The following is a 25,538-nucleotide window of genomic DNA, read 5'->3' as shown; positions in this document are numbered from 1 at the left end:
TGGCAGGATATTTAACTGATGGAAATGAAATGAAACAGGACTTCTTGTGGAAGTGTTTTGGAGATTCTGCATGATTGACAAATGCTAGTCCTTGTTCATTGTTTACAGGTAAGCATCAATGAAAACAACACATCATTCCTGCATGTTTCCTTTTGTCCCACTCAATAGTATTTGATATATTTTCATTCTGTTTTGGATGTATTATGTGTTTTTCCTTGAAGTTGGTACTAAGGACAAGTTTGAGGATGGAAACGATGCACGCAGTTTCCTGCCGTAATTGTTATAAATTTCCAGGCACTTTCCACACTGTCAAATTTATGTATGGAAAACATTTGAAGACACTTTTTTTTTTTTTTATATATATATCTTTGCTGCTCAAAGTAGCTCAGCGCTGTTTATACCAAAACACCAGACTTTTTAAACACGTTTAACTGTTTTACCGCAACCATTTTTTGTTCTTCCTGATTTCTGCTTTTGGTTTTGGTTTTAATGACTGCAACCTTGTCCTTATTTCTCCCCGTCAGATGTGAATGAATGTGAGGAGACCAACGGAGGCTGTGAGGCTCTCTGCTGTAACACCATTGGAAGTTTCTATTGCAGGTGTCCTCCTGGGCAGAAACTGAATGAAGATGGCAAAACCTGCCAAGGTGAGTCCTTGATTATATTTGTTGTTTTGTGGAGCTGAGTTGTATATCAGATTAATATCAATGTCAGAAATATGAGAGCAGATGTTGGCATTCTGCTTATCACCATCATAATGGTGTCTGTCACAGCCTTTCTGATTTAGCTTGTATCTGCTGGGCCATTAAATCCACATTACTACACTTAAAATGTTCTTGAGTGTGAATCTTTTGAAAGCACAAGTATTCCTTGGGAAAAAAACAAACATAATATTTGATTTTGTCAGCATTGCTCAGTCCGAGTTGACAGCATGTAATTGTACCCCGAACTCTGAAATAACCTTCATCTGTCTTTGTGTTCTTACTCTGCTCAACATTCACTAAACTATTAAATGTTTTTACTGATGCCAGAGATGGGATGGCGATGTCGGCTGGTCATTCAGTCCACTACTTTGGTGCAGACTGAAATATCTTAGCAACAAGTCGACACATTGCCTTGAAATTTGGAGCAGACATTCATGCTTCCCAGAAGATGATTCCTTGTGACTTCAGCGATCCTCTGATGCACAAAGTGCAACAACTATTGGATATTTTTCAATGAAATTTTCTTCAGACATTCATGTTCCCCTCAGGATGAATTGCAACAACTTAGTGATCCTTTAACTTTCCATCCTGCACCACTATCAAAATTTTGTTTTTCCAGTACTTTTGTGTTTAACCAAATACCTGCAAAACTAATGATATTCCCATCAGCCTCAGTCACACGCATGTGTAGATGTATTGGTCTTGTTTTAACAGTTGATACACAATTGGTTTTGCAACCTACACTGATGTACATGTTGACAGTTTTGTTTTTGATTTTATTTGTGGCTCAGTGAATGTAGATTCAACATCAAAGCCAGATCATTTTAACGTAAGTGAACCACAGGACTGGATATTTTGATAAAATGATTTCATGACTCAGACTCTGTGGAAGAAAGTGCAGCTACCAGACTATCATGGGTCCCAGCATCTCTAAACCACAGCTCATCAAAACTGTGCTTCTTCCTAATATTTTCCCATGAGTTTTCTTTTTGCTCCATCATAGTTTGATGTTTCTGATTAGGAAGTCTCTGCAAGTGGTTGGTTTAATCAGAATAATGATTCCTCTGTGCAGAAGCCAAGCCTAGAGGAGAGACGCTGGAGTGCTCTGCTGTATGGCTGTCTGCTGGAGGAACCAGTGAGAGATCTGATCCAGGTCACGGTTGTTTAGAGAGTTGATGGGAACGTTGTCACAGCTGGCTTTCATAGCTCTCTGCCCTCCGCCACTGGTGTATATTGGAGGAAAACAGCTACCCCAGCATTAATGTCCTAATTGTCTGTAATTGGCAGTAGTATTAACAGAGGTAAAAGAAGCTGGATGAATGTTGTGGATGTTTACGTTAGCCCTGCATGTGTGGTGCTGCGTCTGCAAAAATTGATCAGCTTTCCATCTGCATGACAGCATGAAGGTGGGAGGGCTGCAGAGTCGAAGCCCGCATGAGTCCGGATAAGTGACAAGATCCATTCATTTAGCTGTGAAGAATAAATGGTTCTTGGGAGTTGGATTGCACACGACCACATTAGTACTTTTGGGGAATCCTGTCTTGGCAACAGGCTATAATGTTTTTTAATGAAAGACATCTGTGGGATGCTAATATGCCAATACTGCTGGCATGAACAAGAAACGAACAAATACATCTTTTGTTCAGTGCAAAAAGAAAAAGAAACAGAATTTACAATTTAATCTCTTGTGGAGAGTTCCCTAGATTTAAGCTCCTGGTCAAATTCCATTTTAGTTATGCACTTATTTATTTAAATTTTGAATAGGCAGGCTTAATAAAAACGACCCTCAAAGTGGAGGAGGCCAACGGTCTCTGCTGTCGTGCCGAGCGCAGCGCAGTGCAGCAGTGTCAACATTTTAGCCGTCATGCCAAATGAACTTTACAGCTCATGAGCGTGAAGGTGGGAGTAAAGGTCTGCCAGTGCTCGGCACCTGTCTTAAAAGTGAGCTTTAGGAGTGTGTGAGTGGTGTCTTCCAAAACCAACAGGTATAGGATCCTCCTGTTAAGTCTTACAGCAAGACATTTCCCTTCAAGGGGTTGTTAAGAAAAACATTTTGCTGTTGCCAGGTCTCCTGGATTTTTCTGGTATTTTATTCCGATTTTTTTTTTGCCCTGGCAAGGTATTTTATAGTCATATAGACTCTGAGCCTGTCATCTGTCTTCCATACTTGAGCAGGCTGCTTTCGTACTCACCTGGCTGGCATCATTGTCCACATGATTCTGAAGTCTGCGCAAATATGCATCTTATGGTGATGTGTTCAGAGTTGGGAATATGTTGGCGTGTGGTCTCACAAAAACGATCTGTATCAGTTTCTGCTGAACTGTCTGAGCTTGTGGACATCTTAGATGGTTGTGGCCTGATGCAACAACTGTACAGGTGTGAGTTACAGAGGCTTTAAGGTTGTGTTATTAAGAAGAGAGGTCATAAAAAGTGAAGCTCACAGTCATTGTATCCTGCAGAGGTCTCTAAAGGGCGTTTCTGTTCAAATCAGAGAAGTGATGCTGACTATCAACATGCTTTGCTCTTTATAAGCTCTATAATGTGCCCGTTGCGGTCCTGCTGCTGTGTTTGTGTGCATGTGTTGGCAACAGATTAGAGAGCACAGTGCTTAGCTCCTGAATAGACGATTTCATTTCAAGGCTCATTCCTTTCTCAGATGTTTGGATTATAGATACTGAATTTGACTTCTGGCACTTATCAAATTTGGCTCTCCTTTGGTGGCAGTTTTTTTCTTATACATGTCGATGTCAAAAGAAAAATATATACAGCACATCCTTCAGCCTGTTCACATTTTTTATTCTTCAACAGCCGAGTGATGTGCACTCATAAATCTCACTTTTTTATCACATAACGTTCTTTGAGGAGACAGTAAAATACAGTGGTTCAGTACAGAGAGATTGACATCAATCACAGCTGGCTGGTAAAAAGCTATTTGTAGTTCATGCTGTGCTGGATGTACCTTTAGTATAAGAGAGAGTTTAGACTGGGGGTGAGAGGGAAGTATGGGGAAAAGGGCGGGGGGGGGGTGAGGAGAGAGAGGAGGATCTTTAATGTGGACGACATTTAGCTTCATTAGATGGGAGGGTGAAAGAGTGAGAGAGAGAGAGGGAGATGGAGGAAGGGAGAGAAAAATCAGGAGGCAGAGTGCATAAGAAGTAGTTACCATGTTACATCAGACCAGGATTCAACACCTGAGAACTTGTCATTTTAATTCTTCATAGCTAATGTGCTTAACAAAAACAATCTTTAGATTTACAGTACATTTTTTTATTTAAGTTCTCTGTGAGGCGTTACATTTCACTTTTTGCCATGGCTTCATCATCAGGATGGTGGATTTTCTTTTTGGTGTTAATTGAAGCAATGGCACATTTAACATGTGCTGCAAACTATCCACATAGTTACTATAGAAGGATTTGTTATAGGCCAAATTGTTACCATGGATACTATGGCTACAACCTCGGCTACCCGGCGGCAGGTAAGTGCCAGGATGCAGATGAAGCTGTGGTAACAATGATTTAATTGTTTCATTTCACTGTGGGTCCATCCTCAAGAGGAATAGTTTGTAAAACGTATTTAGTGAACAGTTAAACATTGAAATGAGTAACGCTTTCATTCTATCTTTCAATAAATTTTGTACTAAATTTCAAAATTTTCCTTTTCACAAAGGCTTATAAATTGATTTTTGGTTGTACACATCTTCATAATTTTTTTGTACTGCACAGTAGGACGTAGTAAGAAGTTATTTACAGTCATCAGAGTTTGTGCCTCTCCATAGCCAAGCCGTGGCTCAGCCAGACTGGCTAATCAGTCCCTCTGATAATGTGTCTGCTGTACGCGCTGTCTGGCACTGCCCAGATTACTTTGTCTCTGATCAGAGTATGGGAGGATGGCTTTTATCAACAGAGATTAGAGCACATGAAAGCATGACCTACGAATCGTGGGAGACGCTTATAATGCTAACACAAACAGGGCTGGATACCAGATACACTCTCGACAGATTATGTCAATATTTTTATGATTGAATATTTCTTTTCATGTTTGGCACGGCTGCAATGCTCGGGGATAAATGCATAAGATGAAACATGTTTCACATTTTTATTACCATAATGCCAATAATCCCTCTGATCTGCTGAGTTACTTAGATGTCATTCTTGGAGATAAATCAAGGCTGTTGAGAAATAATTGATCTTCTGTGCACAATAAACAAATCACCTTTCGGAAACAGATCAAAATAGTTTTCCATGAAGACGATACCGTGCTGTAGGTGGCTGCGGGCAGAGAATTAATGTGCTTTCTGTTAAAGCCAACGGCTGCTGAGGCTTTGGCTCTGAGCTTGGGGGGGATCATGTTCTGGAAGTGGAAACCAGGCTGGAGGGGATTCACCGACTGTGCACTGCAGTTGACAGAGGAGCAGCAGCTCCACGGCGCTGGACCCATTTTATAAAAACCAAACCAAAGGACTGCATGCAGCACGGATGGAAAAACGAAAGGATGGCTCCTGCCAGCTTTGCTGGACCAAGTTGAGCTAAAGTCTGGCAGCAGAGAAACGAAGAACAGGAAAGTTTAGTAGCTCATTTCTGCCCAAAACACTATATTTGAAGATGTCGTGGGATATTACTGGGAGTAGATGGGGTCAGCCGAAGGATATTTCTATAATTTAGCTGTCTTCGGCAGCTTTTACTGGAACCATTAAGGAAGTAGAATTTAATCCCTTTATGCTCATACACCATATTTTTCTTCTCATCCTAATTCTATCCTTGTTTTATTACCAAGAGTAGACTCAGTGTTTCATATGTTATATCAAGTACTACAAATTCATCATTTACAGTGCTGTGCTTCCTCTGTATGTTCTGTAACGCCAGGATGATGTGTTTTGGGTCTTGTAAATACCTGATTTATGGATAAATCACGGGCCATGTGCTGCTTGTGCTTACTGCGGGAACATGACGACAGAGATGCGGTGCTGTGTAATATGCACGATGAGGCTCAGATGCAGATTGTCCAACTCCCATGCTGCCTCCATCCCACACATCCCGACACAAACACTGTGGAGGCCAAATTCTCTCCCTGTTACAGAGAATCTGAGATTCATATTCGTCTCACAACGTGCCACAATGAATACTACCTTAAAAGCTGCTATAACCATTATTTTATTGAATGGATCAAATGAATATCCGTGGCAGTTAAAAAGCAGATGTACAGTAGCATCAGGAGACTATGTACATGTGTCTAAGTCTATCTATTATCTATACACACTTATTCTATTTAGGGTTGCTGCCCCAACTTACATTGGGTGACAGGCAAGGGTCACCCTGCAGGTTGCCAGTCCATCACCTGGACACACAGGCCTGACACACATAGACAGACAACATATTACACTCCTATTTACATCCATGGGCAAGATGAACTTTCCAGTTTCCCCTAACCAGCATGTCTTTGGATTAAGGGAGGAAACCACACTGTGTTAAATAACTGTACTATAAATGTGTTTACGTGCAAATCATTCTTTCCACTAAGGATACAAGACTATTTATTTTTAGAGGGAGGGAATTTGCACTGTGCTGACTGTTGAGAAAATATTTATGGAGTTTATTTATAATGAGGTGGTTAATGTATCGTTTACAACACACTGCTCAGTGACATAATGTGTTGTCTGTGGTGGATCGGTCAGTGTTTGTACTAAACAACACTAAAAAAAATACACTTTGAGTAAAAGTAAAATTCTCCTTTTTAATAAATGAGCTAATTCTCACAGGAATTCCTCCGAATTCTTGAAATAGTTTCTCACTGAAAATAACTGCCTGGAGTCAAGACTGCACTGAACAACACATTTCTCAACCAGACATTTAACTTGGCGCTGACTAATGGTCTTTTATGATGTGTTAGCCGTTTTACAGACTGTTCACAGCAGCCAACAGAAATCCACATTCACCTTTTCGATGTGTCACACCACTTGTCTCAGTCAGCAACACTTCCAGTAACTCCACTGTGCTAATTTTAGTTTCGTTTAAGCAAACAGGTAACTGTCGCTGACCTGGAGGTCAGGTGGGTTCAACTTCATGTCCTAATTTCCCTGATGATGATGGCGTCAGACAGGCTGTTAGCTGAAGTCCAAACAGAGCAGGGCTTCATAAATCAGCTCGGGTCTCACAGGGGGTCTGCTGTGGAACTCCAAAAACAATTTATTAGTCTTTGACCCCTAAAATAAGAAACGTTTAGGAACACGGCTTGTTTAGTTTGAAATCTGGTCACACAGTGAGGCAACCATGTTTTGCTCACAACCACTTTCTCAGACGAAGAACCCCCTCCTTTTATTTGTTTATAATCTCAACGCACGGCAGAGAGGAATGTGTATGTTTTGCATCCTCTAATTTGAGTTTCCATATGCTTGCTGCTCCCAAGGGACTTTGACAAGAAGCAAAGGAATTTAAATTTGGTTTAAAATGTTCAGTAGTTGTTACCACATGGGGTTTTGTTTGTTTGAGCTGCAACACACTTGTAGAGTACTTTCCCTTCTCATCCATCATCTCCTTTCTTCTCGGAGTACATCTTTATCCTAAAACCTGCATTAAATTCCTCTCTCAGCTTGGCAGTTCATCTGGGCTTTATTCATGTGACCATTTTTTTTTTTCCTCATAATGAGAGGATTTAGTCAAATTGCACTCATTTCTCTCCCGTCTCTCTGCTTCTGTGTTTCTTTTCTGCCTCCTTCCCCACAGATATTGATGAGTGCCAGGTTCATAATGGAGGCTGCCAGCACAGATGTGTTAACACCAGAGGCTCCTACTACTGTGAATGCCACCCGGGCTCTCGGCTGCATGTGGACGGCCGCACCTGCCTCGGTAAGGAACCTAACCGCTTTGTCTCAGTGTGCTGAAATAATACTGCTGACAGGGAATTTTGCCCTGTTAGGTAGCTGCTAGCGTACTGTGACTAATGTTGCATTCACAGCATCCTGATGTTTGTCAGGTGTGCTGCATTTATCTAAAATAAGCAGTGAATACACATACGGTACACATTGGCAGAATTACGGGTAGCCCTTATTAAATGCATTAAATCCATACAAAGGTTTAATTGCATAATGTCAAGTAACACATTTGAGTATGACATGATTTAAGGTCTCATCCCTCTTTTGAACATATGAGCGTTTCCTTTTTGTAATGTGGCACCACTTGTTCAAAGCTCCATAAAGAATACTGTACTTGTAGGAGTATGTTTTTTTTGTTTAGCCACATGCTTTTTGACATGGGCACTTAATCATGTAAACCACATTCATAATGTTGCAGTAGATGATCCCTTTGATTCTGACAAAAAGCCCTTTTATGAAATTATTCAAATAACATTTGCTTGTAAAGCCACACTGAAAATGGATATTATTATTTTTCTGTGAGTGAATCAACTCCAACTTGACATGTCCTGGAGAGCATTTGTACTCCGTGACTAACTACTATTTTCATTGTCCCTGGTAGGCCCATAGAATGTCAGAAAATTGTAAAAATGGCCGTCAAAATTTTCACGTCCAAAGTGTTTTTTTATATTAATTGATTATCAAAATAGTTGCCCAGTGGGTCAGCCCCGTCCCTCTGCCCTTGTTTGTTGTCATCTCGCCACTTTCCACTTTTAATAAATACAGAAATTACCCCAAGATTTTTGCCCTATTAATAGATTAGCTAACCAATCGTTTCAGCTCTAATATGTACAAAATGCATTTTCGTGCACTACAGTATCTATACTTAGAATATAAATACCTTTTCATCTATTAACAGGTGCAAAGGAATTACAAATACAAGTTTTTGCATTCACCATTATTCTGTAATTGCCGCTGCAAAAGTTACATAGTCGCACGTTAAAGTTCTCAGAAAAAAGGAAATTTGAACATCTACAGTTTCTTGGTAACTGGTGTGATTCGATTGAAAGCTCCAGTACAGCTACTAAATGGACCTTGTGGTGAGATTGTTTTGTTTTGTCTTTGTCCTTGAAATTCTGCTTGTGTTGAACGCTCACATTAGCCTCTTGCCATAAATCTGCGTGCTATCCTGTCACTCGTGACAGCTGCAGTGTTTCTGCAGTACCTGTATGTTGTTTCTGTCATGCCAGATACATTAGATTTACGTTTTTCAGAAATAGCTGATAGAGAAAAGAGTATAAACCTGGCACCACTGTCTGCAGTCAGGAATGTATACAGAGTGTCCTGACATTTAGAGTGGAAATCATTATGTGTTTCTTGGCTTCATAAAGCAACGTTGTTTCATCGTCTTATAGAGCAGACGCCGTAGCTGGGACCCAACTGTCCCTGAGAGGCTTTTGTGTGACAGCTGTTGCATGAAGAAATGACTGATTGCACTAATAATCATCGTGCACATCTGGACTGACTCCCAGGTGAAGCTTATCTGTGAGGCTGCATATGCGTCTGCTGACAGTCATGTTAAAACTGTGCAGAGGCGAGCTGCAAAATGTGTCCATGTCCACCAATATATCACGTACTGAAATCAACTCTGAAATCTTGCTTTCCATATAACATGTGAATAAGTACGTTTTTTTTTTTTCATTTTTGCACTATGCACAGCATAACCACATATATGCAGGATAAAAGACTACACATGCCAATCAGCTCGGAGTCATAGGGTGGAAAAGAAGAGCAGATGTCCTCAAATCAATTCAGTTTCAGTTCTGCTCTTCTTATCCAGCTCTTGATTTGCCAGCAGAGGTCAGATGTATCCCACACACTTGGCGTGTGGCTGAATAATATTTAAGCTGGATAGCGCTCTGCGGTTTGACGTGTACTGGTGATGGATGGATCTTGACTCCAGCCTTCAAGTATAAAAAACACCGTCTTTGAGAAGTACCTGTTGTTTTTGTCAGAAGGGATCCAGGCTGTCTATCGACGTTTCATCTGTTGCTACGAAGAAAAGAAACGCAGACAGGGAAGATGATTGAACTGGTTCTGCCCTCAGTCTCATCAGCGGATGAGCGTTGTCCGCCACAGAGGTCCTGCCATTCAAATCTCTCTGTGATTTTTGGCAAGTGTGTGGTGATGGATCTTTCAAGGTTCAGAGCATAACAATTCTCTGAGAGACTGCCTTGCAGAAAAGTCAGTGCTGCGTTCTTGACCTCTCTGAGAAATAAGCATGTGGATGTGGCACGTCACAATCAAAAGTCAGAAGCTCTAACATGAACCTGCAGTTGACTGATTTTTCTGCAAAGAGGCCTGATTTTCTCTTTCCCTGTGACCGCCTCTCTTTCTGTCCCTTCATTTAAGCTCCTCTGTCGACCTGACCAAGTTTTTTCTATGTTTCCTCCTTTGTAGCTGTCCACTCGTGTGCCATCAGCAATGGAGGATGTGAACACTACTGTGTGCAGCAGTCTGCCGCTCATTTCCGCTGTCGCTGCAAGCCAAATTACGTGCTCGAAGAGGATGGCAAGCATTGCAAATGTGAGTGCCCGAACTCTGGTGTAAGGCTACACTAAATACACACAACACAAGACACACGGCAGAAAGGAGGAAAAATAAGGAGAGAGTGCCAATAAACCTTAGTATTTTGGAATATTATGAAAGTGTGATTCTGAAGATTTGATTATAACATTAAAAACACATTGTCTGCATCAGCTGCCAGTTGTAATTATCTGACAGGATGTCTGTGCTGGAGCAGGACTGACTGTCACTCATGGGATGAGACATTAAATTGGAGTGAATCACAGCAGTCTCCCCCATTGTTTTTTCTCAAATTAGTGTTTTGATGCCCTTGCTTCTTTTAATCTCTTCAGTCTCTGAAGCCGTGCTGTTGAGCACGATCCTCTCAGTAATTTAAAATATATGTATGTATAATTTCCCACCCTGTCTTTGGATGCTTTTACTTTGTAATTGTTGGCTGTGAACAGCTTCCTCTAATTTTTGCAGAGCTGAATGTTCTCATCCCAGATGCCGGACAGGCTTACACAAGTCAAACACACACACAACTATGCAGAGAGAACAATAAAGAGATGAGGTGAAGGCGTAGATTTAAAGTTCTCCACATACTCTGTATTAAGATGTCAGCTTTTTACAGTGTTCTCTACTACTGCAGGAAAAGTGTTCCCCACTGGACTGTGGACCAGTGGATTTATGCTTATGAGTTTGTGCTTCCCTTTGTGTTGCAGTGCAGAATCCCTGTGCAGATCAGAACGGAGGCTGTATGCACGAGTGTCGTGTTGATGGTGGCAAACCTCACTGTGACTGTAAAGTTGGTTACATCCTGACTGAAGACGGGAAAACCTGCGAGGGTAACTTCTCTAGAAACAATAAACAGTGACATTTTAATCATTATCAGTGTAGCTCAGGGGATAGGTAGAAAATGTAAGGAGATGCTTATAGAACTCACAAATCAATCTCACCCCATTTAGTAGCTGCTCTGGAGCTTTTGATCAAATCGTACAGTCTTCTTCCTCAGCAGATGGAGGCACTTTAAAGACTCTTTGGTTTGTTAGAAGCACATATGGGACAATGGCGGATGTAAATGAACGAGATGTATTCCTCCATTTCATTCAGTGTTTTTAATTTTCCTGTATTCTTGTCACAGATATCGACGAGTGTGAGACGGAGGAAGCCAACTGTGCTCATGGCTGCCACAACACACTGGGCTCTTACGCCTGTGTGTGTAACGCTGCCTATGAGCTGGGATCTGATGGAAAACAGTGTTACAGTCAGTTCAAACCCTCTTGATATTATTACATGCATGGAAACCTTATATTTAGTTGGTACAAGATATTTAAGTCCTTTAATTAACACACATGATCTCACTGTGAACTTGTAAAAGGAATTGAGATGGAGATCGTGAACAGCTGCGAGAACAACAACGGTGGCTGTTCGCACCACTGCCAACATTCAACCAGCGGGCCTGTTTGCTCTTGTAACCATGGTTACAGCCTGGACGATGACCTTAAAACCTGCGTTGGTAAGAGACTGCACTGACTTGAACTTTGAACAGAAACTGAGCATTATGGTGAAGATAAAGAAGATAAGGACTGTTGTATTAGACTGCAGTAGTTTTACACAGCTGTACCTAATAAACTGACAATTGGGTGTTTATTTGATATGAGATTCAAAAGGTTTTGCAGAGAGTGTAGATGAGCCGTCAGTACAACTCGATAACAAAAAAGCTAGAAAACATAAGTAAAACAGGGCTCTTCTTTCATGACTTGATCACCTTGGGAGACCTTTGGGACGACAAAATGCTCTTTGGTCAGGAGGTGGAGGTGGTGGATGCAAGTGAAATATATTCTTCCCTTAACTCAGCTTTATTGTCCTCTACTTGGAACTTGTGCTGTAATTGGCTATTAAACCTGTACAATTTACATTATCTCATAAAAACTTTCCGGGAAGCATTTCACTACAGTATTTGTCTTCCTGCTTGTTGTGTTTGGCAGACGTCGATGAGTGTGTGGAGCTGAGCTCCTGCTGTGAGCAGGATTGCACCAACTACCCTGGAGGTTATGAATGCTACTGCTCAGCAGGATACAGACTGAACTCAGATGGATGTAGCTGTGATGGTATGTTTAACCCTCATACTTTTATGAGACTGAATATTTACTTCTGTTGAATTTGGGCGAGTTTCAGTTTGACTCCGTAGACGTTTTCAAAAACATACACAATGTTGTCTTTGTTTTACTTTAACATGTAAAGTGAGAGCTGTTACATTTCAATTGCTTTCCTCAGCTTCTCCTTTTGATGTAGCAAAAGTGTTTGTGTCTGTGTTGTTTAGATGTAGATGAGTGTCTGGCTGCTAACGGTGGCTGTGATCACACATGCCAGAACAGTGCGGGTTCCTTTCAGTGTTTCTGCCGCCGGGGTTTCCGTCTGGACGAGGACCGGCAGTCCTGCATCCGTGAGTATCAGTAATCACGTCAAGGAGAGTGGGCGAGGGGGAATCACACCAGAGACATGCAAACAGAAACCTGGCAAATGGTCGTAGTCGTACTGCAGAAAACATCCTGTTTACCAGATCACTTAGACTTGATTGTGAGTGTTAAAGAAAAGTTTTTTTGTGGAAAATAACACTCGTCTAGGCTTGGGGTGATTATTGGAGTTTTAGATGTTGTCAAAGTGTTAAAACAGGACGCTTGTGTAATAAAATGGTACCATCTGAACAAGCCATTCTTCCACAGTTTGATGGAAAAATTAATTAGGGGCAGGTATAATGATATTGCCAACCAATCAGTAGTAATTTTTCAGTAATATTTGACAGCAGAAGTGTAACTAATAACATTAATGATGGCTGGGTTCTATTCAAGTGTCCCAGCAAGCTATGGCACTGTGACAGTGAGTCAGCAAGAAAAACACCAGGACCCTGAAACTGAAACTGCTAAATGGAATTCAGCCATCATTCATTTTATCATTAACACACAGTCAAAATGACTAGGGCTTTATTAGAGCTGGGTATGGAGCACTGGAAAATAAAGGTTTGGTGAAGTTGAACAACCTCTCCTGGAGAAAATGTCTCTCTTTAGAAATAAGATAAATTTGAAAATAAGGGACTGTCATCTTTTTGAAATTGATCTTTTCTTAGTTGTCTTCTGACAATGTGTTGATTGTTCAAGTAGCTTTATGTTGATATTAGTCGACCTAAGTCAAGTCAAGCTATGACATTTGGTCTTAACTAATTTTTATTTTAACTTTCTTGTTTCATACAGACTTTAAGTACTATAAAACTTCAAGAAAATGCAAGAAAATTCTAAAAACAATCCTGTCCATCCCATCTTTTTCATTGCAGCATTAGAAGACGCTATTGAAGCTCTGTCCAGCGGAGGAGCCTTTGAGTTGCCTCTTATTCGCCCCCAACTCACCTTGATGCAGGACTACAGCCAACCCTTGGAACGATTTGACGACTACGAAGACGACGAGGGGGAGCTGAGGGCCGAGAGCAACCTGGCAGAGAAATTTGGTGGGTCTCCCTCCCAAACCATTAACTGCTCATTATCATTAACAGGAGCTTGAATCTGATTACTAGAGTGTGACTCCCTGGAGGTGAAGTTACCTGACAGACTCATTTACTACAGGCAGGGGGAGTTAATTACTCTGCTTCATGCTTCCAGACTTTTCGTACATACTGTAACACCACAGCCTCTCTGGCTGGAACGCTGAGGCTTATATTTCCTGGCCGCTAAACGGAGTCCGTAACAGACACTCAAAGGGAAACAGCCTCTGCTTTGTGTCGCCTAAACTTGATGCAACTCTTCGGACAACATCAGGTTTCATGTTACTTCACTCAAAGTTGACAAGAGCAACACCTGCAAAATAAATGTTGACATTTTCTGACCTGACAAATATTTGACGGTGATCAAAATGTCCATTCCAATATATTTGTGGTTTTGAGTCACTGTGCAGGTCTTACTTTTGTCATTACTTTTCCAATAGCCTTTCGCCTACATATGATGTGCTGAGTAACTATCTACGCTGCCCTGACATTAATGAAAAAAATCATTGTTCTGCCTTAAAGAGTCAGAGGCGGTTACTACATTTTGTGAGCGTCGAATGTCATATGAGGTTTAGATGCAATAAAAGTAAATAATTCAGTCCTTCATTATGAACTGTCATGACTGTGAACGTAGATGGATGTGGGTGTTAAAGAGCTTTGTGAACTTTAGTTTTGTTCATTACTCTGTTGTTTCCAGTGTGTTTGGATGACACTTTCGGCAATGACTGCAGTTTGACGTGTGACGACTGTTCTAATGGAGGAAAATGTAATCCATGGAAAAGTGGCTGCGACTGCCCCGACGGATGGATAGGCATCGTCTGCAACCAGAGTGAGGATCAACACATACAGACACAAAAATACTTACACATGTGAATACCGTCACTACTGTATCAAGTTATAATGTCAGTCGGAACAGTTTAGCGGTGATCGTCCGTTTTATTTTTCAATCTCACAGCATGTGCCGAGGGATATTTTGGCAAAAACTGCTCCTTCCCCTGTAAGTGTAAAAATGGTGCCAGCTGTGATCCCGTCACTGGGAGCTGCCGCTGTCCGCCTGGGGTCAGTGGAGACCTGTGCCAGGATGGTGAGTTGTCTCCCTTTGTCCCAAATAAAAGTATTTGGTTGTTAATTTTCAGTGAAAACATTTTTCTTTTGACACAATTCATATCTGTAGTTGTTGAGATGTTCCCTCTGTGCAGGTTGTCCGAAGGGCTTCTATGGGAAACAGTGCAATAAGAAGTGTAATTGTGCCAATAATGGGCGCTGCCATCGGACCTACGGAGCCTGTCTGTGTGATCCAGGACTCTACGGACGTTTCTGCCACCTCCGTAAGTTGTTTTAACATTAGCAGCCTCACCCGTGAACCATGTCAGGGACCCCAGATTATAAAAGCATTGTTTGACAGGCTCACTGTGAATTTTATTTAGCGTTGCAAGTATCCGTATGCAATAAAACAAGCTTGTAAGTACTCGTATTGTAGCTATAATTTTGATGTCATATATTTCTCTCTGAGCATCATTCTGGTGTGAAATCATCCCTCCTCAATCTTCTGTGTCTCTTCTGCTCCTCGCTTTTCCTCCTTCAGCTTGTCCTAAGTGGACCTTCGGCCCGGGCTGCTCTGAGGAGTGTCAGTGTGTACAGCAAAACTCGTTGGAGTGTCACCGTCGTCATGGCACCTGTGTCTGTAAATCTGGTTACCAAGGCAACACCTGCAAGGAAGGTGAGCACACTGACTCTGCTCATCAGAAGAGCTGTTTCATGTTTACTGCAGACTGTTTTTACTGTCTAGTATTAAAGGTGACATATTTTATTAGCACTTATACAAATGTATATACAACAACAAAACACTACCAGGGAGCAACAAAGCACAAGTCAAAACTCCCTCCCATGGCACACCTGCAGACATACAGTCAAAAAAAGAAAAGAGAAGGAAAAATAAAGGCTGCCTGAGAAGTGCATGGATATCCATGTACACGTACATTATGAATTGACGAGTACCAAATATCCCGCAAATAAAGACTGAGCCGCTTATGAAAAGGCGGGAGGATGGTTTTCATTGTTCAGTATTATGTTTGTCTTAAAGGGTACGTCCTGTGTCCTTTTCTGTCTCTAGAGTGCAACCCAGGTACTTATGGAGTCGGCTGTGAGAGGAAGTGTACCTGTCCACCGGGAGTGTCATGTGATCATGTGACTGGAGAGTGCCAACGAAAATGTCCTGCTGGTCGTCATGGAGAGAACTGTGATCAGGGTGGGTGGCCCTACAGAGGACACGATTTCTTTGTGATTTAAGCCTCATTTTCCTTCAGTTTTTGTCCCACCTGTGTTGAGATGAATCTCTGCCCCGTGTCCTCTGTCAGACTGTCCAGAGGGAAGGTTTGGAACAGGCTGTGTGCATCCTTGTAACTGCACCGGCGCCCCATGTGACAAAGTGACGGGACAATGCAAGTGTCCAGCAGGGACGTCAGGAAAGCACTGTGAGAACTGTGAGTACAGACAGATGGTTTTAACAGCCAAGTACAAAATAAGCACATACATTTTAAATGTGAATATCTTTTTCCAGTGTGTCTGGAGGGTTTCTGGGGTCAAGGCTGTGCAGAAACCTGCCCAGTCTGTGAAAACGGAGGTGTGTGTGACAAACACAACGGGTCGTGTAACTGTCCTCCAGGGTTCATGGGCAGACTCTGCCAGAACTGTGAGTATCAACCGTGCACATTTTTGGTTTCTAGCAACATGCATTAAACAGAGAAGCAGCTGAGGAGGAAGGCTGCACTGTGGAATATGGAAATCCTGAAGTGGTGCAGTTTGACAAGAAATAAAGCAACAAATTAGAAGACAGCGGTTCAGTTTTTCTCCAGTGTCATTAACTTAAAATCCTTCAGCTGCCTGAAAACCACCTCAGTCGTATTTCACTGGGAAGAACAAGTATAATTCCATTTCAAACAACCACTGACTCTCAAAGCCTCACCAGACGGCTGAATCATGGAACCAAAACTGTCATGGGAACTTGCTTTGCTTTCATGCAACGCGGTGGATTTGGTTATGGTAGATTGGTCTTGATGTTTTGGATATTTTGTTTCCTGGTGCAGCGTGCCCAAGTGGACGCTTTGGTCAAGGGTGCCAAATGAAGTGTGTGTGCGAGAACAATGCTCGCTGTGACCCGGTCAGCGGGAGGTGTACCTGCGCTCCTGGCTGGACTGGACACAACTGCAGGAAAGGTAACAATGCTGGAAAGCACACGTCATGACTGCAGAACTGAGCTGCTAACTCAGAAGATCTTAAAAGATGCCACTCATGATGTCTGATGTTCAAACGCTTCTGTTGCAGCCTGTGATGCAGGGCACTGGGGGGCAGACTGCGCAGAGTCATGTGACTGTCGGAACGGAGACGGCAGCTGTGACGCGGTGACAGGCCAGTGCAACTGTGAGGCGGGTTACACTGGAACACACTGCCATCAGAGTATGTACCTGTGTGCTTGTGCTACAGCATGTAAAGACCACAGTGTTCAATCTGTCAGGACTGCGTACATTTTTTGGGGATCTTAGCATGTATTAAGCTTTTGTGTGTACAAAATGTATTGCCTGTTTTTACACATCAGCAAGTATTTCATTTTTTTTTTCAGATGTATAAAAATGAAACAATCCTGGGAAATGTGTGTTGGTTCCATTTAGTCATTCATTAGCAGCTTGCTAATCGCTCAGCACAGTGTCATTCTTGGACCATCAGATGGTGTCAAAGGAAAAAACTCAAATCATTCACACAGTGGCTTTAATATGTTTCAGTTTTATCTCTGTTTGCCATTAGTTCTTTTGTTTATTTAGTACTTTATTTCATAATTGTGTCATTGTACAAGCAAACTTTATAAAACATGATGTGACATGGCATGTTCAACGTTATTTGAATCTGCACGTCACTACCCTAAAAGTCTGAATTGAGTTATTCTCCCTTAGAGTGCCCAGCGGGTATGTTTGGTCTTGGTTGTCGTCATCGGTGTCAGTGTGACAACAAAGCGTTGTGCGACCATGTGAGCGGAGCTTGTACCTGCCAGGTTGGGTGGACTGGAACCTTTTGTGAAAAGCGTAAGAGAAACTCTTTGACCACGAGTCCCAATTCACCTACTGAATACATACACACACCAGTAACAGGTAGTCTTTGCTTCTGTGTGTATTTCAGCATGTCCTCAGGGTTTCTACGGCCTGGACTGCCAGGAGAAGTGTTTGTGTCTTAACGGCGGGAGCTGTGACCATGTCAGTGGAGTTTGTTCCTGTCCTGCTGGCTGGATCGGCCCATTCTGCAACCTGAGTGAGTGACAGGTGCACCAGAGAAAGTTAGAAAGTTGACAGGTGCTGGCATCACTTCCGTGTTATGAAACAAAGGTGGAATCAAAGGCTCCGATGGTTTGTATCAGGACTTTAGTGAAGCGTCATCGAAGCACTGAGAACATCTTTGTAGCGCAGTGGAACAAAAACACGCTTAGTTTCAGAGTTATTTGGGAAAACCCAGTCAGGTCACACATGAGAAAGGACTGAGTTGATGTTCCCCATGCCTTGCCCTGTATCACTTACCAGACACTGGAATTTCTACTTTTGATCAACAGAGTTCATGAAGAGGTAATGATATTGTTTGTCCCTCTGCTGGCAGCGTGCCCAACCGGTTCCTATGGGGAAGGATGTAACCAAACCTGTAGCTGCCGTAACGATGGCATCTGCCACCCGGCCAGTGGGCAGTGTGTGTGCATGCCGGGCTGGACCGGACCCAACTGCACAGAAGGTCAGTGAACACAACACGGAGCGAAGCAGTCATCTATACCACAGGTAAATAAGGGGTCACAAGATGGTTTTGTCTGCGTGTTCGTCTCCCAGAGTGCCCTGCAGGGTTTTATGGAGCCGACTGTCGACAGCGCTGCTTGTGTCAGAATGGAGCCACCTGTAACAAGACCAACGGAAAGTGTACATGTGCCAGTGGATGGATGGGCACAGCCTGTGAACTGGGTAAGAGAAGCTGTGAGTAAGAGTCTCTGTATGTGTTGCCACAAAACCACCTTCAGATGGATGGAAAGGAAAATTTTCATTCATTACGGTTTGGGTCTTATTTTTGTACTTTTGGCCGTCGTTTATAATAACATACTCTGTTACGATCTTGGAACACTAATATTGCTATAGCAGAGGCTGACGGGGCAAGAAACAGCAGATGATCAGACAATTTGTAAACCGGCCAGCAGTTTTCTCATATTTTCTAAACCGTTTTATTTGGAGGCAAAACCAAAAATTAGCTTTGTACAGGAAAACTGTGCAGCATCAGCAAGCGTTGCAGGTCATAGATGAACTAGGAAGTTGGCCTGTAAACTGATGGATGTTTAAAACAGACACTGTTCGCTTTCGTTTTCGCTTCCAAAAAAGTTCTGGTAAGATGTGAGTCTCTTTAAAATTTATATGCTTGTCGGATTGGTCGTGCTTTTTGCCTCGTCAGACTTGTTTTTGCCAGATTTCCAGGACGGTGTCATTATTACCAAAATGAACAATAGACAAAGCCACAAAAATAAGATCCAGCTGGTTCAAAACTACAATTTCCCTTTAACCACAATAACATGCAGCATCTGGTGCATGGCTTCTTCCTTTTCCTTATTTCCTCACCAAAATCAAGGGTCTGTAGAGGTTGTCATTCATTGTACAGATTGTGATATCTGGCTGTCAATGTTTCTACCTTTACTTGACAGGTTTCTCTCTAAGTTTTGGCTGATAGGGCTAGATAATTTAGTAAATTACAAACAATTATAGTTTGTATAATTTTCAATAAATGTAAGTAGCGACAACATCCAATGACTTCAAAGTTCAATCAACTGATCAGCCAACAAATTAGTATCTTTAACTCATTATACTGGAAATAAACAGGACAAACATATCAGACGTTACCCAGAAAGAGAAAACCAATACTTGCATTGATCTCTCAAACTCACTTTTAGTAACGCTAAATTCAGCCACGTCTTGCAAAGCCCTGATGATGTTGGTTAGTCTGGGCAGAAATGCAAAAGAATAACAGTACCTGAACCCTGAAGTAAACATTTAAAACGGTGGCCTGTGGTTGTTTTACTGTGCTCAGGAAATACATCAGTCTGAGTTCAATTTGCTACCTAAGCTCATTTGCTGTTGCCTGCAGTCTGCTGGCAGAGTTTCTGTACTATAGACGGGTCTGCTCTGTAAAAATCTTTGCCGACCCGGTGATGACATTCCAGCTTGTTCTCCCTCTGCGCTCCACATCACACACTATCCTCCCTCTGTGCCTGTTACAACCTTTCCCCATCGAGCCGTGCCAGGCCCAGCCCCCTCTTTATGCTCAGGAAACCTCTAATCCTGTCGCTGGAATGTCTTTACCCCCTACACTCTGTGGCTACTACCTCCGCCTGCCAACTCCATACTGTGTCCAACTTTAATTTGTTGGAAAAAAAAAGAAGCCATGTTGCAGCCCTCAGCAGAAATATGACAACCCAGGTTTCCCTGTCGTATGTGGTTCACATCATCATGTCTCTGTTTTCCTTCTCCTGCCTTGTGTCACATATGTTGCTGCTGCATGTTTACACAGAGTGTGTAGCGGGCCGGTTCGGGGCGGACTGCCAGCAGCGGTGTGAATGTGAGAATGGCGGCCAGTGTGACAGGCAGACCGGACGGTGCAGCTGCAGCGCCGGCTGGATCGGAGACCGTTGTGAGAAAGGTGAGCCAGTGAGTCTCTGCTGCACAACTGTGGCAAAACTAATGAACCTACAGAAACTTTGACCTCATGGGAACTGTTACACTGTGGAAAAAACTGTTGGAGTGGTAGTGTTGTGTATTTTTGTTAATTATAACCTCCAATTTGCACCTTCTCTGCTCAGCATGTGAACCAGGCCTGTTCGGTGCCGGCTGTGAGGAGAGATGTCAGTGTGTGCACGGAGCTTCATGTCACCACGTCACTGGAGAGTGTCAGTGTCCACCAGGATGGAGAGGAAAACTCTGTGACAGAGGTACAAACCTGCAGTGAAAGAGAGTGACTGTGGTGCTCCTGCAACCTCTGCTGGATGGAGTTCATCATGATACTTTAATAATGAACCTGCTACAGTTTCAGACGTCTACATGCATGTGCATATATGACACCTACTGTCTGTCTGTCTGTCTGTCTGTCTGTCTGTCCAGGAAGAGTGATCCCTTGTCTGTTACTCTTCCTCAGGTTTTCCTTTTCTTTTCTTGTGAATGAGGATGTTTAGGATGTTGTTCACAGTGCATCCCTCTGAGGCAAAATTTAATTCAATAAGACTGATTTGACTTGTGCTTGTCTCATAGATTTTGCATAAAAAAGACAAGCAAAGCATAAATATATGAATTACTTAAGTTAAAATTACAAACTGGTTTATCTATCAGAAAGATGAGGGATGAAGGGATATGTGCAGAATAAAAAGCTATATAGTCACAGCACTAAACATCCCATATAGATTTGACTTTATTTCCCTTCAGCATGTTTGCCGGGCACCTATGGAAAGGGTTGCATGCAGCGCTGCAGCTGTGCCCAAGGCATGTCCTGCCACCACGTCTCTGGAGACTGCGGCTGTCCTCCTGGATTCACGGGAAACGGCTGCGAGCAGGGTAAGGACTTCTGCCTCCACCGCTCTTCAGTCCATTTAGAAAATGACAAAGCTTTGTTTGTTTTGAAAACTCATTCTTTCATTAATAAAACACGTTGAATGACGTGTTACGATGCACCGGAGAACAATAACATCTCTGACAAACTGTACATGTGAACATCCCCCTCCCTCCATCAGCTTGTCTCCCAGGAACATTTGGACAGAACTGTAACCAGGTCTGCCAGTGCTCAGAGACTAACCAGCTCTGCCACCCGGTGTCTGGATCATGTTACTGCGCTCCAGGTTTCCACGGCCCCAAATGTCAACAAAGTTCGTAAACAGCACATTTATACCTCTTTGACACATCACATTGCACTGAGGAAGTAAGTAAGAGCCTTTTAAAAGTGCTAAATCTCTGCTGTTTAACTCTGCTTTAAGTGTGTGGAGAGGGTCGATATGGTCCAAACTGTGAACGAGAGTGCCGGTGTGAAAATGGAGGGAAGTGCGTTCCCTCCACTGGAGCCTGTGAATGTGCTGCAGGATTTATAGGAGCGCGCTGCAACATCAGTGAGTCCGTCTGAAACTGCGATGGTGGCGGCTAATAAATTAGAAATAAATGACAGTGGTGGGATGAAAGTTATGTGGTGTGTGTGTGTGTGTCTCTGTGGTGACAGCGTGTCCAGCTGGGCGTCACGGAGTCGACTGTGCTCTGGTGGCGCTGTGTGGAGACGGGGCCCAGAGTGACCCGGTCACCGGCCGCTGTGAGTGCATCCCTGGACGTAGAGGAGAGGACTGTGCACACGGTGAGTGTTCAGTGCTGTTGCTGCATTTCAATGCAGGCGCTGAAATAACCTGCACCTGAATATTCAACATTACACGCAAACCCACTTGATCCCACTGCAGAAACCTTAGCAGTGAAAGCTTTTGCCTCTGAAACAGCGCTGGTTCAATTCCTCTGTTGTGACCAGAGTCCTTTTTTTCCTGCTGATTTTCAGATATAAGGATAATTAATTTTGTCGCTTCATATTATGTAATTGGACGGATGAAATTAATGTGCTGACAAACTATGCGACTATTATTACAGTAGCTGTGCTTGTGCAATAGCCAATGACAGCTCGTTCTAACTTCATCAAGTGTGTGTGAGTGAACTTTAGAAACTGCTTCAATCGACATCAGTCACTTGATTTTATCAGTTTTGACGCAGTGCTTCGGACGTCTCCTCCTCAGAATGAAACAAATCTCGACACACCAGTGTCAGATGTGACGTATAAACCACCTGACATCCATCTCTGCGCTATCTTTGACCTCTTGACCTCAAAGCCGCCTCAGATGTCTGAGACGGAGCCTTCTGATCATTTCAAAGTCTAGACCCCCCTGCACAGGTTTCCATTAGTGTCATCAAGACTCTGTGCTTACTGTGATGGATTGTGCAGGTCGGGCAGTTTTCATGTCTGTATAAGTTGCTACTGTACAAAAATGAAGAGCAGCACATGGCTCCTTCTAAAGGGAGGAGAACAGACTCAATGTTTACAGCAGGAATCTTGTGTTTGGCTTTTCTGTGTCAATGGTGAAGCCGAAAATTTTCTTCGGTTTAATTTGAGTGCATTTCCCGCCTCAGGCTGCCCTCCAGGCTGGTTTGGAGCCGACTGTGTCCAACGCTGTAACTGCAGTAATGGCGGCGTATGTGACTCTGCGACCGGCAACTGTACCTGCGGTCTGGGCTGGACTGGTGCGCACTGCGATAAAGGTGACCGCACTCTTTCTCTTTCTTAGTTCAGTCAGGCTTTTCTTTTACGCCTCCTTCTGCTAATTATCCCACATGTGCTGTAGCTTGCAAATCTAAACAGAGAGGCTTGTGGTAAGTCACAAGGTTGATTTTGCTTCTTTTTTTGTCGTCTTGTTTCAATCGTCTGTCTCCCAGAATGCCCTGCAGGCAGATTCGGTGCCAACTGCCAGCTGAAATGTAACTGTCAAAATAACGGTACTTGTGACAGAGTGACGGGGACGTGTCAGTGTGGTCCAGGCTACTACGGACATCTGTGTGAACACGGTGAGAACTGAACACAGAAACACACACGACGAGAGGCGCAAGTGTCGTAAAGGATAAGTCCAGTGGCGCTCTATATTTCCTTGTCAATAAATCCCATTTAAGACAAACATGAACAATTAACTGAAATATTACATGTTCATTATTGTTCAAAAACCATAAAAACACATCAATGAGCCGCTCCAATGAACATGGGTGCTGTAGTTTATTTCCAGTTCCATGTACACACAGTCCGTAGGTCAGAATAAATTACCAAATGGATATTAAAAATAGTCCTTGATAAAAGCAGTAAATACTCCTGCTTGAGTAGTGTTTGCTAAAAACTCTGGTCTCCAGCTGTTTTGGGAAATGATTTAGTCTGTTTTAAAAATGAAAACATATATTTGTTTATATTTTCAGTGGGAAGCAACAAACTTTGGGATGAGAACCATAGTCAGGGAAGAGAGAGCAAAAATATTTAGCCGAACACATTGTTGGTTTTGATCTTTTAATGGGATTTGTTGACAATAACAAAAATGTAGACCATCACCAGCCTTTAAAGAATATTAATGTGTCAAGAGAAAATACAAGCAGATGCAGAAGAACTTTGTGTAAACGAAGTAGTTCACATATTAAAACTCCTGCATTCATAATCCTACTTTAGTCAGTTTTATTTATGTAGTCTAAAATCACACTTCTCCTCGGGGGGGCCTTTACACTCCGTACAGCACTGAACCTCCACTGTGCTTAGATCCTCGATTCAGAGTAAAGAAGAACTCTTTTACCGTAGAAGTAAGATCACAGAAATGTTATCAGCAACATTTACTGAAGCATCAGAAGTAAGAGTACGTGTTCTGCTGTGACTGATGCATTAAAATGTGTGACAATATTAGGTCATCAGTACCGACGCACCACTTAGCTGGTGGAGGTAGTTTATACAGATATTTAGATAAAACCATCTGAGTTTAGGGATGAAATGTTTATTTGGTGAAACGTGAGTCTGACTTTTGCTTTTTTGAAAGAGAAGACGGGTCAGATATCAGAAATTTTATGAACTAAACAATTTTAGTTACTAGTTTAAGTTTTTAATTACTTTTAGTTTACTATAGAGTTACTTAAACTGTCAAATAAACATAACGGTACAAAGTACAATATTTCCATGTGAAGCAGAAGTATAATGTAGTATGAAAGTACAGTTTTGAGGTACAGTTTCATATCCATATATATGCAGTCTGATTTACTAGTGTTTATTTAAAGGAACAAACTTCCTTCATCTTTGAACTAGAGGTTCCTCTTCTGAGGAGTCAAAGTTAAACTCTGGGGTTCATAATTGTTTATTAATGCAGTGAGAGCGTTTAAACCATAAAGGTCAGCTTTAAATCTCGTGGCGTGAATCCCTCGTCCTCAGCCTGTCCTCCTGGTCTCCACGGCCCGCTGTGCCAGCTGCAGTGCGACTGTATGAACGGCGCCTCCTGTCACCCCGTGTCGGGCCAGTGCGTCTGTCCTCCAGGATACCACAGAGTGCGCTGCCACAGAGGTCAGACCAACCACTGCTGGTTATAATGTGGAACGTAATAACAGGATTACTGGCATTTTGTCCCCTGTTCTCCAACGGTTTTTCCCTCTCAGTGTGTGAACAGGGTACCTACGGTCACGGCTGCACCGGGGTGTGTGACTGTGAGGACGGCGCCCCGTGTGATCCCGTGACAGGAAGATGCCTCTGCTCCTCTGGAAAGACTGGACTCAGATGTGACATCGGTAATCTTCTGTTTTCTTCTAACTTTCAGAACACAAACACGTGTGAGCTTCAGCAGTGTTAAACCACGTCAGTCAAATGGGCTTCATTTAGGCGAGGGGGAGAGCCACAGGTTGCTTGTTCGGAGGGAAACATTTGGTTTTCTGTTCTGGGCAAAACCGGATCTGCCTCATTTTTAAAGACAAAACTTTAAATTGTTTCCTCATCCATTAATAATAGGAAAAATGGGTTGAAATGAAGAGAACTCAGTGTGTTCAAAATGTTTTTAATCATTTATGGCTGGAGACGAAATGTTATATTTGCTAAATAATATTTTTAAAAAGTTGTTTTGTAATTCATCATTAATATATCTATTGTAAATGTGTCCACAAGGATATTTGCTAGTTAAAAAATCTTAATAATAAATCATATTTTGTAAATTGATTATAAGTCAGAAACCTGAGACATGACCCTGATCAGCCTAAAACGTTAATAAAGCTTTAATCCTTTGGCTGGTGATCTACACACCATTTTA

At 42.5% G+C, this 25,538-nt stretch overlaps 1 protein-coding gene across 1 annotated transcript in view; it reads left to right on the top strand.

The window, feature by feature from the left end:
- megf6b (multiple EGF-like-domains 6b) overlaps positions 1–25,538 on the top strand; it is a 56,975-nt gene that overhangs the window by 29,705 nt on the left and 1,732 nt on the right. Inside the window, exons 5-36 of the mRNA XM_070842468.1 lie at positions 525–647; positions 7,424–7,546; positions 10,012–10,137; positions 10,842–10,964; positions 11,261–11,383; positions 11,498–11,635; positions 12,108–12,230; positions 12,443–12,565; positions 13,451–13,621; positions 14,352–14,483; positions 14,610–14,738; positions 14,854–14,982; positions 15,240–15,374; positions 15,768–15,902; positions 16,012–16,137; positions 16,215–16,346; positions 16,741–16,869; positions 16,979–17,110; positions 17,602–17,730; positions 17,825–17,953; positions 18,293–18,421; positions 18,514–18,642; positions 20,231–20,359; positions 20,520–20,648; positions 21,136–21,264; positions 21,441–21,572; positions 21,681–21,809; positions 21,917–22,045; positions 22,861–22,989; positions 23,164–23,292; positions 24,677–24,805; positions 24,898–25,026. Coding sequence (XP_070698569.1) covers positions 525–647; positions 7,424–7,546; positions 10,012–10,137; positions 10,842–10,964; positions 11,261–11,383; positions 11,498–11,635; positions 12,108–12,230; positions 12,443–12,565; positions 13,451–13,621; positions 14,352–14,483; positions 14,610–14,738; positions 14,854–14,982; positions 15,240–15,374; positions 15,768–15,902; positions 16,012–16,137; positions 16,215–16,346; positions 16,741–16,869; positions 16,979–17,110; positions 17,602–17,730; positions 17,825–17,953; positions 18,293–18,421; positions 18,514–18,642; positions 20,231–20,359; positions 20,520–20,648; positions 21,136–21,264; positions 21,441–21,572; positions 21,681–21,809; positions 21,917–22,045; positions 22,861–22,989; positions 23,164–23,292; positions 24,677–24,805; positions 24,898–25,026 — 4,161 coding nt within the window. The remainder of the gene's footprint in view (positions 1–524; positions 648–7,423; positions 7,547–10,011; positions 10,138–10,841; positions 10,965–11,260; positions 11,384–11,497; positions 11,636–12,107; positions 12,231–12,442; positions 12,566–13,450; positions 13,622–14,351; positions 14,484–14,609; positions 14,739–14,853; positions 14,983–15,239; positions 15,375–15,767; positions 15,903–16,011; positions 16,138–16,214; positions 16,347–16,740; positions 16,870–16,978; positions 17,111–17,601; positions 17,731–17,824; positions 17,954–18,292; positions 18,422–18,513; positions 18,643–20,230; positions 20,360–20,519; positions 20,649–21,135; positions 21,265–21,440; positions 21,573–21,680; positions 21,810–21,916; positions 22,046–22,860; positions 22,990–23,163; positions 23,293–24,676; positions 24,806–24,897; positions 25,027–25,538) is intronic.

Source organism: Pempheris klunzingeri, chromosome 2, assembly GCF_042242105.1.
Source record: "Pempheris klunzingeri isolate RE-2024b chromosome 2, fPemKlu1.hap1, whole genome shotgun sequence".
NCBI classification, from domain to species: domain Eukaryota; kingdom Metazoa; phylum Chordata; class Actinopteri; order Acropomatiformes; family Pempheridae; genus Pempheris; species Pempheris klunzingeri.
Note: the sequence above shows the minus strand (reverse complement) of the source record. Positions and strands in the feature narration are given on the sequence as shown.